Source organism: Microplitis mediator, chromosome 9 (assembly GCF_029852145.1).
Source record: "Microplitis mediator isolate UGA2020A chromosome 9, iyMicMedi2.1, whole genome shotgun sequence".
Lineage (NCBI taxonomy): Eukaryota > Metazoa > Arthropoda > Insecta > Hymenoptera > Braconidae > Microplitis > Microplitis mediator.
In genome coordinates, this window is record NC_079977.1 from 13696565 (window position 1) to 13711468 (window position 14904).

General features: G+C 30.9%; 1 protein-coding gene across 5 annotated transcripts in view; it reads right to left on the reverse strand.

Annotated features, from left to right (window-relative positions):
• LOC130674446 (gamma-tubulin complex component 2-like) overlaps window positions 1-11798 on the reverse strand; it is an 87124-nt gene extending 75326 nt beyond the window's left edge. For 2 of the 5 annotated variants that reach the window (XM_057479774.1, XM_057479771.1), the window contains exons 1-5: window positions 10529-11794; window positions 10296-10472; window positions 8901-9480; window positions 8644-8812; window positions 8405-8579 (exon numbers count right to left, since the gene is read on the reverse strand). In XM_057479774.1, the coding sequence (XP_057335757.1) occupies window positions 8405-8579; window positions 8644-8812; window positions 8901-9480; window positions 10296-10472; window positions 10529-11482 (2055 nt within the window). In that variant the 5' untranslated portion in view covers window positions 11483-11794. Of the gene's footprint in view, window positions 1-8404; window positions 8580-8643; window positions 8813-8900; window positions 9481-10295; window positions 10473-10528 lie in introns of all 5 variants that reach the window. The other 3 variants (XM_057479772.1, XM_057479775.1, XM_057479776.1) reach the window with 3 other exon arrangements.
• Window positions 11799-14904: the final 3106 nt, after the last annotated feature.

Below are 14904 nucleotides of genomic sequence, written 5' to 3' on the forward strand. Positions count from 1 at the left end.
AGAGTTGATCTAGGTACATCACGAGTTTCCTTTAGCCTAAAAAATTCGTTTTCATCTATGTAATCTATGTATATCTCAAACAATATTGTGCTTTATTTAGCGCCGAAATTCGTATGCACATTATATCTACCTTATGTAGATCTACTTTATTTTTTTCAACTTCTGACATTTTCATTGAACTTACGAAAATTGTTGGTTGAAAAAAAAAATTAAAAAATTATATTCAATTATAAAGTTTTTGTATTTTCTGCGGGCAAAATGGAGTACTTTCTGAAATGAGTGAAACATGATTTTTTTGGAAAATTACCATAACATTCTATAAAATTGCGTTTTTATCGACATTTGAACTGGAAAAAATTACTTCTTAACGAATAACTAAGAGCAAATTTAGAAATAGTACATTACACTCCTCGGGAAGTAAATAAGAAATGTCTCAGGTCACATGTAATTGTTGGCCGAGGCGAAGCCGAGGTCAACAAACATGTGACCTGAGACATTTCTTATTTACTTCCCGAGGAGTGTATACTATTTTTCTCTTCGACGGAGGCGGAAAGCGGCAACTTCGTTTTGCACAGCGGGACGAAAGTTGACGCTTTCCGCCCGGAGGTGAAAAAATAACTTTTTTTTTAAGTTATTCCATGCAAAAAAATTTTTTGATCGAATCAGTGTAAAGTTTTTGAATCTTTCACGAGAAATTATTTCCAATTGATAAGAAATTTAAAAAAAATTGGTAATATTTGTGCTTATTTAAGATGTGAACAGAACGATTTGATAGTGGAAAAAAAATTGTAATTATTTACAGTATATTCAAACAAATTGTTTTCTATATGTGATATACCTCAGTCTACACTGCTCGAAAATTCAATTTTATTCTCGATGAAAAATCTTAAACTAAGAAATGTATCATTATTTATTTATATACTTCTGGAAATTTGCCATCTGACCAGTAGGCTTGGCATACATGAAGTGAATTTAATCTAATCTAAACTAATCTAAGAAAACCATTTCAAATGAATTGATGTTCTTGAGTCAACAGAACGAATTCTTAAGTCACGAAATTATTCTAAATCTGAGTAAATTTTTCTTGGTTCAAGAATTTGTTCTCTTGACTCAAGAACAATAATTCATTTGAAATGGTTTTCTTAGTTTAAGATTCCTTCTAGTGGATCAAGTTGGATTTTTTAGCAGTGTAAATTAAACAGATAATAACTGACAAAAAATTTCACTTCGCAGAATTTATTTTATTAACAATTTTGAAGAAATTATGTCCAGAGTATATGTCACTGCAGGGAAGTTAAATTATGTGAAAATCATCAACTCAGCATCCACTCCGCATTCATTCCACAAATCACTTCTCAAATTTTTTACAACATGTGTAATTTTCAGGTATATAATGACCACCCGGGAAAAAATGATCAGACCTGACCATGCCTGTTCATGTATGATCAGGCCTGAAATTAGACCTGATCATGCCTGTTCATGTATGATTAGGCCTGAAATTAGACATGATCAGGCCTGATCATGCCTGTTCATGTCTGAAGCGTTAAATACAGTCAGGTCTGATCATGCCTGTTCATGCCTGGTCATGTCTGAAGCGTTAAATACGCTCATGCCTGATCATACCTGTCCATGCCTGTTCATGCCTAGTCATATATGTTCATGTCTGTTCATGGCTATTCATGTCTGCTCATAGATCTAAAATTTTGTTGACCAAGAATCTATCACGTATAAGATTTTTATTACTTGAAGTTCATACGAAACTTACTTTTCAACTAAATCTCTTAGGTCAGTGGGTAGCGAGTTACACTTTCGAGCGCAAGGTCCACGGTTCAAATCCTGCACACGCCCGAATTTATTATTTTTTGTATTTTTATAGCAATAATTATATACATGTATAATTGAATATAGTTATACATAATTACATATAATTATATAGGGCCATTTTTTATATATAATTTTTTTACCCGGGTGGGCATGAACAGACATGAACATACCTGATCAGGCTTGAACATGCCTGATCAGGCCTGGTCAGGCATGGTCATTTTTCATGTCTGATCAGGCCTAAAGACTCATGCCTGTTCATGTCTGATCAGGTCTGATCATTTTTTCCCGGGCATCTTGATCTGCTGAAAAGTTCTAGAGGTCCATGAATCTACACTTAAACTTTTTTATATTGATTAATGTGTAATTTTTCCCATTACACATTTATTTGTTAATGAATAATGTGTGGCCCATCAATACTCATTACTTATTATTTAATGAGTAAAGTATTTGTTTGCATTACCCATTAACTTTTTAATGAGTAATGTATTGCTCTACATTACTTATTCATTTTTTAACGAGCAATGAATAAAAACTCCATTACCATTAAAAATAAAAAAAAAAGGGGTTGCATTATTTTTTACATTAAGATTTTTGCAACACTGATAGGGAAGAGGTGCTGCAATTGTAACAAAAAATTCTAGTTTTTCTATTTCATTTATTTTTTTCAACTTCCCGCTGAGAAAATCGACGATTTTCAAAAAATTCGGGAAGTTATTGTGGTTTTACCCCGATTTTCAAAAACCGGATTTTAATCATATGTCGACATTTGAAGGTGCTAGGATGCTATTCTGACATTTTCAGAGCGATGTATGTATGTATGTGTGTGTGTGTGTGTGTGTGTGTGTGTGTGTGTGTGTGCGTGTGTGTGTGTGTGTGTGCGCGTGTGTGTGTGTGTGTGTGTGTGTGTGTGTGTGTGTGTGTGTGTGTGTGTGTGTGTGTGTGTGTGTCGATGTAAACCTCTCATAACTTTTTGATGAATGAACCGATTTAGATGGTTCTTGCAGGATTCGAAAGATATCTTCGAACCTTGGATTTTCAAAAAAATTTTAGACCATTTAGTCAAATAAACTCTGAGATATTTAGGAAATACGAAAAAAAAAAATTTGTTTTTTTTGTTTTTTTTTTTGGATATTGTGAAAACTGTTGGATCGATCAATTCCAAAATCTAATCAGCTCTAGAACTCGTTAAAAGCTTTCGATTGCCATCAAGAACGTCTCAATCAGATAATCCGTTCAAAAGATATCGTCGATGAAAGAAACAGTAGAAAACGGTTTTTTGCAAATATCGTCGAAACGACTAAACTAATCATTCTCAAAATTTTATCAGCTCTAGACCTCAATAAAACGCGCCAATTGCCACCTTACCTATCTTAATCGGATAATCCGTTTGAGAGATATCGTCGACGAAAGAATGAAAAAAAATCGTTTTTTTTCGTTTTTCGTGAATATTTCGGAAACTATCGAATCGATCAATTAAAAAATCTAATCAGCTCTAGAACTCGATAAAATTATTCGATTGCCGCCAAGAACGTCTCAATCAGATAATCCGTTCGAAAGATATTGTTGACGAAAGAAATAGTAAAAAACGGTTTTTTGCAAATATCGTCGAAACGACTGAACCAATCATTCACAAAATTTACTATAAATAACGAAAATTATCATATCACTGCACTGAGATTACAATTTATTTGAGCTAAATGAGATTTGTTTCAGGCAAATGAATTCCATATTTGAATGGACCCAATCAGTATCTATTTGAGACAAAGATATGGTTCATTTGAATAAAATAATGATTTGTTTATAGTTAACAAATCTGTATTTGGGTGGTAGCACTGTAGCGCAACCAGCCGGAGTAGAATTTTTTTCAACCAAGAGTTTTTAACTATAAACAAATATATATTTGAATGAAAAAAATCATTTTTTTCATTCAAATAAATCTATTTAGTTGGCTCAAATAAATTGTTCTTTCAGTGTGTTATATCAATCAATTCAAGTAATGAGGTTAAAAATGGTAACGAAACTAATAAACCCACTTTTACTGTCTCGGATGTTCCTGAAAACTATTTCAGAAAGTACCGACTACTATCTTAGATAGTATACAGTCCTGTCTTACCTAGTAACAGCTGACATCTACAGATCAACACACGTGCTATCTGCAGATAGTATCTTGTAATATCTTGGAAATGCACCTATACTTTCTGGCAGAGTACTCATTACTTTACAAATGCGACTGACTACTATCCAAGAGCGTACTATAAGAGATGTTATTGGTTACTGCCTGGGATAGTACTCAGTACTATCCAGAGAGTAGTGGATACAGTCTAAATAGCATACAATACTTTCTGAAATTCTTTCAACTTCCCGCTAAGAAAACTGTTAAATTTCAAAAATTCGGGAAGTTATTGGTTTCACCCCGATTTTTGAAAATCGAGTTTTCATCAGATGTCGACGTTTTGAGGTCCTAGGAAGCTATTTTGACTATTTTCAGAAGGATGCCCGAGTGTCTGCCTGTATGTATGTATATATATATATGTGTGTGTGTGTGTGTGTGTGTGTGTGTGTGTGTGTGTGTGTGTGTGTGTGTGTGTGTGTGTGTGTGTGTGTGTGTGTGTGTGTGTGTGTGTGTGTGTGTGTGTGTGTGTGTGTGTGTGTGTGTGTGTGTGTGTGTGTGTGTGTGAGTGTGTGTGTGTGAGTGTGTGTGTGTGTGTGTGTGTGTGTGTGTGTGTGTGTGTGTGTGTGTGTGTTTGTGTGTGTCACACAAATCCCAAATCAATAACTTAATTAATAATTTACAGATATTTTAAATGTATAACCGAGACCCCCAGTCCATGGTGTGACCCCCTGTCCAGGAAGCCAAGATTAGATTTAGTTGATAAATCAACTATTTTGTGTGACTAGCTCTTCTACAGGGTGGGGAATACCTGATCCTGGTCACAAGGAATATTTAGAAATCCTGGGAGTATAGGAAGCTTATAAAATAAGAGACATGTATAGGTGATATATATATAGAAATAAATGACAATTTTATTTAACCAATTTACCCAGACAACAGACCCCACTTTACAATAAATAATTAAATAAAACCACGACAATAATTAACGACACAAGCTAGTGAGAGTGAAGTTGATCTTGATGATTTACTGACGCCAAAATGGCGGGCACAGAACACTGACTTGACTTTACAATTTATCTTGAATTAACTTGATAATTTTTAGTTACAATATTGTAATAGATTTTCACTCTCGACTTTATAAAAACGTCCAATTTATTTTATGCTCTCCAACTGAGACTAATTATTTATAATAAATTTAATTTATATAATCCAAATAATAATATTCAATCTTACCAGAGTAAGAATTAATTTAGATAAAACTTTATTAATGGAAAACACCTACGTCTAGTGATTCAGCCATCTTTGCGCGTTTAGCGTCTAGATCAGCCCAGGACCACATCTCCAGGTTTCCGTTTGTGACAAAATTCCAATTTCCCAAATAAACTCCAACCAAACCAAAACTCCACTCAAACAAACTCCACAGGTTTTCCTGGACTCAAAATGACTTCCACCAGTTGTTGGATTGACGTAGACTGCTTCCCCAAGATTAATTAAAAGATATCGAGTAGAAAATGTATAGGCGTGATGGCAATTTCAATAATAGAAAGCGATGTGAGCTGTACTGCTGTTCACTCAGAATTGTCCGTTCTGCCCCTCGGCGAGTCAGTTACTACCTCGTACTCCAGACTAGCGCATGCGTCCTGCAACTTTGCCTCGTGGCAATTTCCAATTGGTGTAAGAAGATGTAAAATTATCCCTCGTTGTCCAGTTACCGTAGGCAGCCACCAGGTTCTAGTTATCTCCCGATCATGATGTTGTAATAATTACCAAATCCCGGTCACAAATGATTTTATGAATGACTATATGCGTCCATGCCTGATTATATCTAATTATATATAACTTATACATGATTATATAACTTATATATGATTGTATACAACTAGGCCTTGTCAATTTTTAGGTCTAATTATATGTAAGTTATTATATACACTGGTCGCAGAAAGTAAAGGGTATAAAAAAAATTGTAAATTTTTAAGCGATTTTCACCATGGTGTAACTCGGCGGAAAGTAGTCGTACAGAAAAATAAAAAAAGCAAATTGTAGCTTTAAGTTTCTAGTTTTCAGATCTAGACTTCGAATTTTTTTATCATGCACGGTTCCGGAGTAATCCTAAGAAAACCACAACAACAAAAAATTTCCAAATTTTTTCTCGTCTTCAAAATGACCTATGAGCTTTTAGAAACTCTTTTTAATAATGTAACCTTAGAGCTCTTTTACCCTTAAAAAGTCTCTACAACGATTTGGTGCGGGGTTATCATTGATCAAAGCAAAAAAGTTCATTTTGATTTTGACAATCAATAACTCGGGACATATTGGTAGTACAGGGAACGGAAGTAGGGGTATAAAAACTGCAAAACATCCTCTATATGATAAAAATAGTGGCTTTTGATGAAAAATATCGGTCTATCGGTTGACCCTGCGGGCCAGCCCTAAAATTTCCCGCTGTTTTCGAGCTCAAGAAGCTCGAAAATACTTTGGTATGCCATTGTTTTCGAAACAACCGTTTTTTAGCATTTCTTTCTCCCACGATATCTCACGAACGAATTGACCGATTTTTATGGTTGAGGCGGCAATCGATGCGTTTTATTGAATTCTAGAGCCACCTAGAGTTAGGAATCGATCGAATCAGTCACTTCAAAGATAAATGAAAAAAAACATTTTCCTCCATTTCTTTCGCCAACGACATCTCCTGAACGTATGAACCGATTGAGATGTTTGAGGTGACAATCGACGTGCTTTATTGTGCTCCAGAGCTGATTAGATTTTGAAATCGATCGATCGAGCCGTTTCTGAAAAATTTGAAAAAAACTAAAAAAAAATTTTTTTTTTTGTATTTCTTCAATATCTTAGAGTCTATCTTATCGATCGATCTAAAATTTTTAGGAAAGTTGACGGCCAACAAACTCTTTCGATTGCCACCTCAACCATCTCAATCGGTCAATTCATTAAAAAGATATGGAGAGCTTACATCCACACACACATATACACACACACACACACATACATACACACACTTGGACATCATTCTGAAAATAGTCAAAATAGCTTTCTAGGACTTCAAAACGTCGTCATCTAATGAAAACTCGATTTTCGAAAATCGGGGTGAAAAGATTAACTTCCCGAATTTTTGAAAATTTACAATTTTCTTAGTGGGAAGTTAAAAAAAAGGTAAAAATTTGCATATTTAGGGATATTTGGGAATCTTGGTACAACTTTGGATATAATGGTTGAACGAAGGAAACCAGCGGTTTTTTTTTCAACCTCTAAGTGTAACGAAGAAACCCTGAGAATTTCAAAGTGTTGCGATTTTTCTTTCTTAGTGTTCCGAAGCTTTGAATTTATCGTTCTCGCCAGAAGTCGCATAATGAGCGATTCTACGGATTTAAATCATTTCCTCGATTTCAAAAAGTTTTTTTTAGCGAAAAACCTTATTTCTTCAATTACAAACATTAGTTATTGGAAAGAATTAAAAAAAAAAATTAAAAAAAAAAAGAATTGATTTTTTCGATATTTTTTTTTCTCATCATCATCACAATGCTTTTGATGTTATGAAAATTAATGTTACGAAAATACGAAAGTTTGATTTGTTAATTAAATAATTCTAAAACTTTTCAAAAGAAAAAAGTTGAAAAAAATAAACAATGACATTAAAAATATAGAATGGTATTAATTATTTTTTATAGAGTATTCAACACCCCTGTTTAGAAAATCTTATAGAATCCAATAGATTATCATTAATTCCCATTGAGATTTTATAAGAATAAATGAGTTCTGTGAGATGTGCTATAGTTAAGTATAGGGCCTTGTACATACAGCTATAAGAATCTATTGGATTTTTTAAGCAGGAACACCACAAAATTTGTACAAACGTTTTTTCTAGAACGTCGATAGCTTGAGTAATAATAGCCATCAATTGTGATTTTTTAGTGCAAATAAAAGTTTTTCAAGTTTAAAGTCTTATAACTTTCGAATCGTTGAAAATGCATCCATATCACTTGAAGCAATTTTAAAGAAGACTTTGAGCATTATAAAACGAGCCTAAACGGAGTTGATTGCTCAAAAACTGCTGAGTAGGAATTTAAAAAGAAAAAATGTGATGTCATTCCCATGCTTTTTAAATGGGAAAACTTTGAAAATAGATCTCGACCTCTTAAAATTAAAATTAAGGGCTTAAATTTTCAAGATATTTTTTCTTTGTCGTTACAATAAAATTAGAATATAACTAAAAAGCTTTAATTTTCGTAGGCAGTGTATCAGAAAATCTTCATTATTTATGTAATTAAAATAAAATTTTGCAAGTTGTATTTTCATAAAATTTCGAAAAAATTCGCGACTATCCTAATTTTTAAATGCGTATAATTGAGGATTGTCGAAAAGTTCATGTACAAAAAGTTCATAAAAATTCTAATACATATTTGAATATACGAAATTTAAATTTAAATATTGATTGCACATAAAAGGACTTACTTTGCTCATTTTACTAATGAATGTTTGCCAGTTCGGTTCAATAACTTCAACCATCATATAATATTCTAAATGTTGAATGCAATCTAACATACGGTGTCGCAACGAAAACGCTTGCCGATAAGCCATTGCTGCAGTGTGGGTAAATGTTTTGGCTATTTTATTACTAATCCATACTCTGTCAATTTAAAATGAAAATATCTAAGTTGTTGCTGTTTAATAGTTTCAGTAATGAAAGTTACCTGCATAAAAGTCTTTCAATATGTTTGCAACTAAATAAATGACGGAATAACATTTGATAACATGCTATTGCTTTTCTATTAATCACTAAAGACACTGGCCACTTCACATCATAATTAAATGCAAACGCTTCAATACCATCCAATCGTTTTCCTGCTTGAAATGCGAATTCTAAAAGAGAAAAAATTAGTTTTTCTTACAAAACAAAGAAAAAGGACAAACCGATCAGGTATTATTTTAGTTTTTTTTACTATATTACCTTTTTCATCACTTGTTTGAATTGACAAAATACGAAACATCTGAAATTGCAAATCATAAGGTAAAAGTTCAGGCTTAAGATCATCTTTATAAGGATCTAAATCAGCCGTTGACGTTCTCAATGAAACTTCTAATAACGAAGCTAATCGATGAATGACAATATCATACATATTTTTACTCAATTCATTTTCACATAAATTCAAAAATTGTACTACGAAATCTCCTTGTGATAATAAAAAATAATTTTTAACACTTTTTAAACGGCCCATCAAATCATTTTCATGAATTAGTACTTCTAACAAGGTGCGGGCTGCTTCGTTATAGGCTTGATCAATAGTAAATATCAATTTCTGATCTCTATAATGATAAATTAGTGGTTCTTGCTTTATCCATTTTATCATTTTTCCACATTGACGAATAACATTGAAATACTTCCCAGTACGCAATATTGTATGAGCATGTTGATTAAGAAAACTAGGTATTCTTTCAGATTTCATTGTATAGCGCTTTTCCCAATAATCAGCAGAGTAATCCATTGGTAACTCTTCACGTTGGATTAATTCATTGTCCTCTACGAAAAACTAAATAACAAAAATATTTACTGTATCAATCCAGCAAAGAACACCGATGCTTGGATTTTGAAGGAAATTATTAGGGAGAAATTCAATTTTAATTCTGATTTAAATACCTCCTTAACGGATACGAATTACTGTAAATTACCGTATTTTATCGCTAAAAACGGTATGTTACTGCAAATTTGCCGCATTTTACGGTAATACGATTTCCATTATGATACGGCAAATCACGGTAGTTAACTGCTATTCGTAACATTTTTACCGTAATTTGCGGAATTCGAAAGAATTACGGTGAAATACCGCAATGTTACTGCAAATTTGCGGTACAATACCACACTTTTACCGTAAAATCCCACGAGATTGCCGCAAATTTACGGTGAATTAACCCACCTTTACGGCCAGATACTGCAAATTACGATATTTTACCGTAATTCTTCCAATTCTCGTAAATTACGATTATTTACCGTAATTAGGATCCGCAAGGGCCCCCAAAAAATCAATTCAAAAGAGATCCCCCTCTCCCAAAATATTTTTTTTGCCTTTGTAAAATTTTCGTAAAGAATCGATCCAGATCTGGTGATGGGCTAGTCCACAATAAATTGTTTACACGGAGTAAACAAAAAATTATCGTTATCTTCAATTTCAAGTTTTATCATTATTTTTTTTTTTTTTTGTTAATCAATTTTTATTATTACTTCTTAATATTTTCTGAAGTCAAAATATTCAATGAGAATAAAAACTTTCACTCATTCAGCGGCGTAAATCAAGCTAATTTGACACTATCACTCGTAGCCCAAGTACTTGATAAAAATATATATTACCTCTTGGTATGGATCACAAATGACTCCTTTGTAGACCCATTTTTCTAATATTTGCATGTATGGCAAACTTGCTGATTCAATTAAAAATAAGCCAAGCTCTTTACACTTTGCTTCACCACTCATATTGTTAATTTGCTCATAAAGTAAACTCAATACTTTGCCACCTTTAGCTTGAGCCTAAGAGAATGGATAGATATTAATTTAATAGTTGAAAGAATTGAATTTTAAGTTACCTTTGAAAGAATTGTTGTCATCTGGGCAAGTATCGACATCGTACTCATTATCGGTTGAATGTAAAACCATAAATTTTGTAAATTTAATTTATGTCGCAAATGTTCCATTTCCAACTGAACAATAAATAATAAATAATCCTTCAGTACATAATTCATCGCACCTCGCAGCGCATGGTTTACTTGACCATCGTTGGGTAGGATTTTATCTTCAACAAATCTGATAGTCGTTGAGTAACAAGAAGCAAGAGGTAAAATTTGTTGTACTAACTGCTTGTACGGTGTACTAACATCAGTTGAAATAGTAAATGTACGTCTATCATTAATATCACTTAATGGTTCTGATACGATATAGTTACCGTCAATTCCTTTTAAACAATTTAACAAATCCCAGATTAATATAGTTTCCTGAGAAACAGCCGGCACTACTCTTAGATAAGGATTCAGTTTTATATCTGAATAATAATCCCACGTTATTTTAGGGCGTTCAGAACACCAGTTGTATTTAATGACAGACGTTTCAGTTGGTCTGTTGAACCCATGCATTTTTTTTGTTGCTTGTTTCTCACGTTCATTCGCTGCTTTTAATATATTTTTATGTATTGTAGGTAAATCATCATTAGTTATTGTAAATGATGATGGAAGCTTTAAATTATTTTTAATTCTGTATTTTGCTAAATAATTTTTTAATGATTTGTCTAATGATATGTGATATAATACTTGAATAAATGAACCTAAGCCGTCAATTTTCTTTCCTTTCAATTCATTATATTTTTTCAAAAACAATTCATTAGTTACTGAATTTTTCTCTAAATAACAGATTGAATTTTTAGATGGAATATTTTCTAATGTAATAGCATTTAATGGAATGTTTTCAATAAATTTTTCTGGACTGTGTGAAGATTCTAATACTACAATTAAATCACTTATTAGCGTATGTAACTTAAATTCACTCATTGTATCAATTAAGATTATTTCAGATGAGGTTATTTGTGATTGTAAAATCTAATATACAAATTTTATGTCAGTGTTAATTATTAAAAAATTGTATTTATTTTCTTTGCCGACTTATCGCGATCTTTTACATTTACTTTTTAGGTTAGAATAAGCACAACATTCAAAAACCACAAGTAACCGATGATGTTATTTTTTTGGCGAATACTCAACTCTACTCAAAATTTCTTTACTCAAGCACAAAGACGACATCTATATTCAGTGACAACTATATTCAATGACAACTGTACTCCACTAAATTTTTGTAAACATCTCATCTACAATCAGCTGCGCGTATTCATACCGTACCCGGTTACAAGCGTGTCTTGCAGATCTCTACCATTATCACTCTACCAACATACAACTCTCTTAAATAGATTTCTATGCGAAAATATCAATACTAAATATATTTATGTTGCAAAATAATTCTATGTAAAATTATCTCTATGTAAACTTATTCTATTAAGTATAAATACATGCGAAAATAATTCATGTCCAAAATATCTCTATATTATATATCTCTATGAAAATTAAGTCTCTACAAAATTTACTATAATATGACAGAATTATGTGTTAACATATTTATATTATGGAATTTCTCCATAACTATACAACTCTCCTTAATATTTCTCTATTCTGCATATCTCTATGACACAAAAATTCTATGAAAAAATTTTTCTATTTAAAAATTTTTCTATGTTGACAAAAGTCAGTTTCATAACATCTCTCAGCAAAAAAAAAACTAAGTTTTACGAATGATTTTGTGTCTTACCACCAGCAATCGCGTGGCGCTACCATAAAATTCCAACAACAATACAATAATAATGATAATGATTTAAGTAATTATAATTTTTTCTTTTTAAATGTCATTAAATTTGAATCCTGACTTTGTCAGTATTTTATTATAATTTCATTTGAATCCTGACTTTGTCAATATTTTATTATAATTTCAAATTTAATGACATTTAAAAAGAAAAAATTATAATTACTTAAATCATTATCATTATTATTGTATTGTTGTTGGAAGTTTATGGTAGCGCCACGCGATTGCTGGTGGTAAGACACAAAATCATTCGTAAAACTTAGTTTTTTTTTTGCTGAGAGATGTTATGAAACTGACTTTTGTCAACATAGAAAAATTTTTAAATAGAAAAATTTTTTCATAGAATTTTTGTGTCATAGAGATATGCAGAATAGAGAAATATTAAGGAGAGTTGTATAGTTATGGAGAAATTCCATAATATAAATATGTTAACACATAATTCTGTCATATTATAGTAAATTTTGTAGAGACTTAATTTTCATAGAGATATATAATATAGAGATATTTTGGACATGAATTATTTTCGCATGTATTTATACTTAATAGAATAAGTTTACATAGAGATAATTTTACATAGAATTATTTTGCAACATAAATATATTTAGTATTGATATTTTCGCATAGAAATCTATTTAAGAGAGTTGTATGTTGGTAGAGTGATAATGGTAGAGATCTGCAAGACACGCTTGTAACCGGGTACGGTATGAATACCCGCAGCTGATTGTATATTATGTTTACTCAAAGTCCTCTATATTCAAAGACATCTTTACTCAATAATCCACAGATAAAAAAGACTGTCGATAATGAAGTAATTCATAGATAAGACCATTCGGAAATTCGATAACGAAGAAAATTAAAAAAGTATTTAAATATTAAATAAAGAAAAATTAATTTTTAAAAAGAGATTCGAAACTGACATAGTTATTGATAATCTTTGTAATGGTACCAATTTCTAGGGTAAAATATATGGACTGGGAGTATTTTTGTTCATCAGAAGCAATCCCAAGCAAATTTCACCGCTTTTATGAACATTTTAATTTTAATGATAGGATTAATAAGTTCAATTATTTATTTTTTTTTTTTTACTTTAAAAGTGATATAAAATTTTAATGACAGTAATAACGAATGTGTAAAAATTTGATTTTGCTTCTTGACCCAAATAAACTTTTTGATTCTTTGTTTTAAAAAAGAAACATTAAATTTTATCAATAAAGACTTAAAATATTTAATGTAACTGAGTATTAATTATTTATTTAATAAACCAAATTAAAAATTTATACGCCTTTTTGGCTTTAAATTTAATGACTAAAACAAATAAGACGAATAACTTGAATTATAAACCCTTTTGGTATTCAAAGTATTTTTTTTGATTTTTCACTTTACAATAAGTCTACACTATGATTGATAATAACAAAAAAAACATTGATAGACTCTTTTGGACTTTATGACTAAAGCCAAAAGGGCGTATAAGATAAATATGTCCTTTTGGAATTATTGACACGACATATTAGGTTTTATCTACATTAAAATACAAATTAAATAATGATAAGATAAAAAATAAAAAACCAAACTTCATAAATAATTAAAATTTGTTGTTCACATTTAATGTTTATTTCAGTTGCACGTACTAAGTAAAGCTATACAATCCAATGAAAGATGTAATCAATAAAACTTGAAAAAAATAAAAGTATCAAATAAAACCTCAAGAATTAAATAAAGTTATCAAAAATATAGTACAATTATGTTGTCAAAATTATTAATTAAACAACTGTTATATCTATTGTTATAAGTAAAGTCCTTCTTTATTGTCACATATATTTTTTTATAATTTTCCTTAATTAAGCAGCGACAATAAATAAATCTATTATTTTATAATTTAATAGTCACAATAATTTCGTTGAAAATTATTTTTTCACACCTGGTTGCATTTATATGATTTAAATTTAAATATTCGTCAATCAATGAGTTTATAGTGCTTCATTTGTTATTGACTATATAAGTTTGATACACTGATGCAAAAAATTAAAGGAGCAGAAAAATTTTATAAATTTTTTAGTGATTTTTGGAAGGCTGTAACTTGGTAAAAAATAATTGTATTGAGATTTAAAAAAAAGCATTTTATAGCTTCAAATCTCTAGTTTTAGTGCATTTTTTTCAAAATTGTTTAAAAGCTCCAGTTATTGCGCAAACATGAGAAATACCGCGAGACAAAAAATTTCTAAATTTTTTTTTTTTTTCCGAAGAGCCTACGGACCGCGGAAAAATTCTTTCAACTAAACGAATGCATATCTCGTTTAGCAAATTTATTCAGCTTCAATTTGGGTTTTTTTTTTAACCTCGTAGGACGATTTGTCGCAGAGATATCAGCCTTCAAACAGAAAATGATCTTTTGGCTTTGATCATCATCATGAATAAATTCCCTACAAGACCCTGTCATTATTTTTTGGAAAAAATTCACTAAATGGCAAATAAATAACTATTTTTGAATAATTAAAAAAAAAAATTAGCTGATTTGAAAGAAAAAAAATTTTAAATTGACTCTTGGGCCAAGGCTGGCAAACTT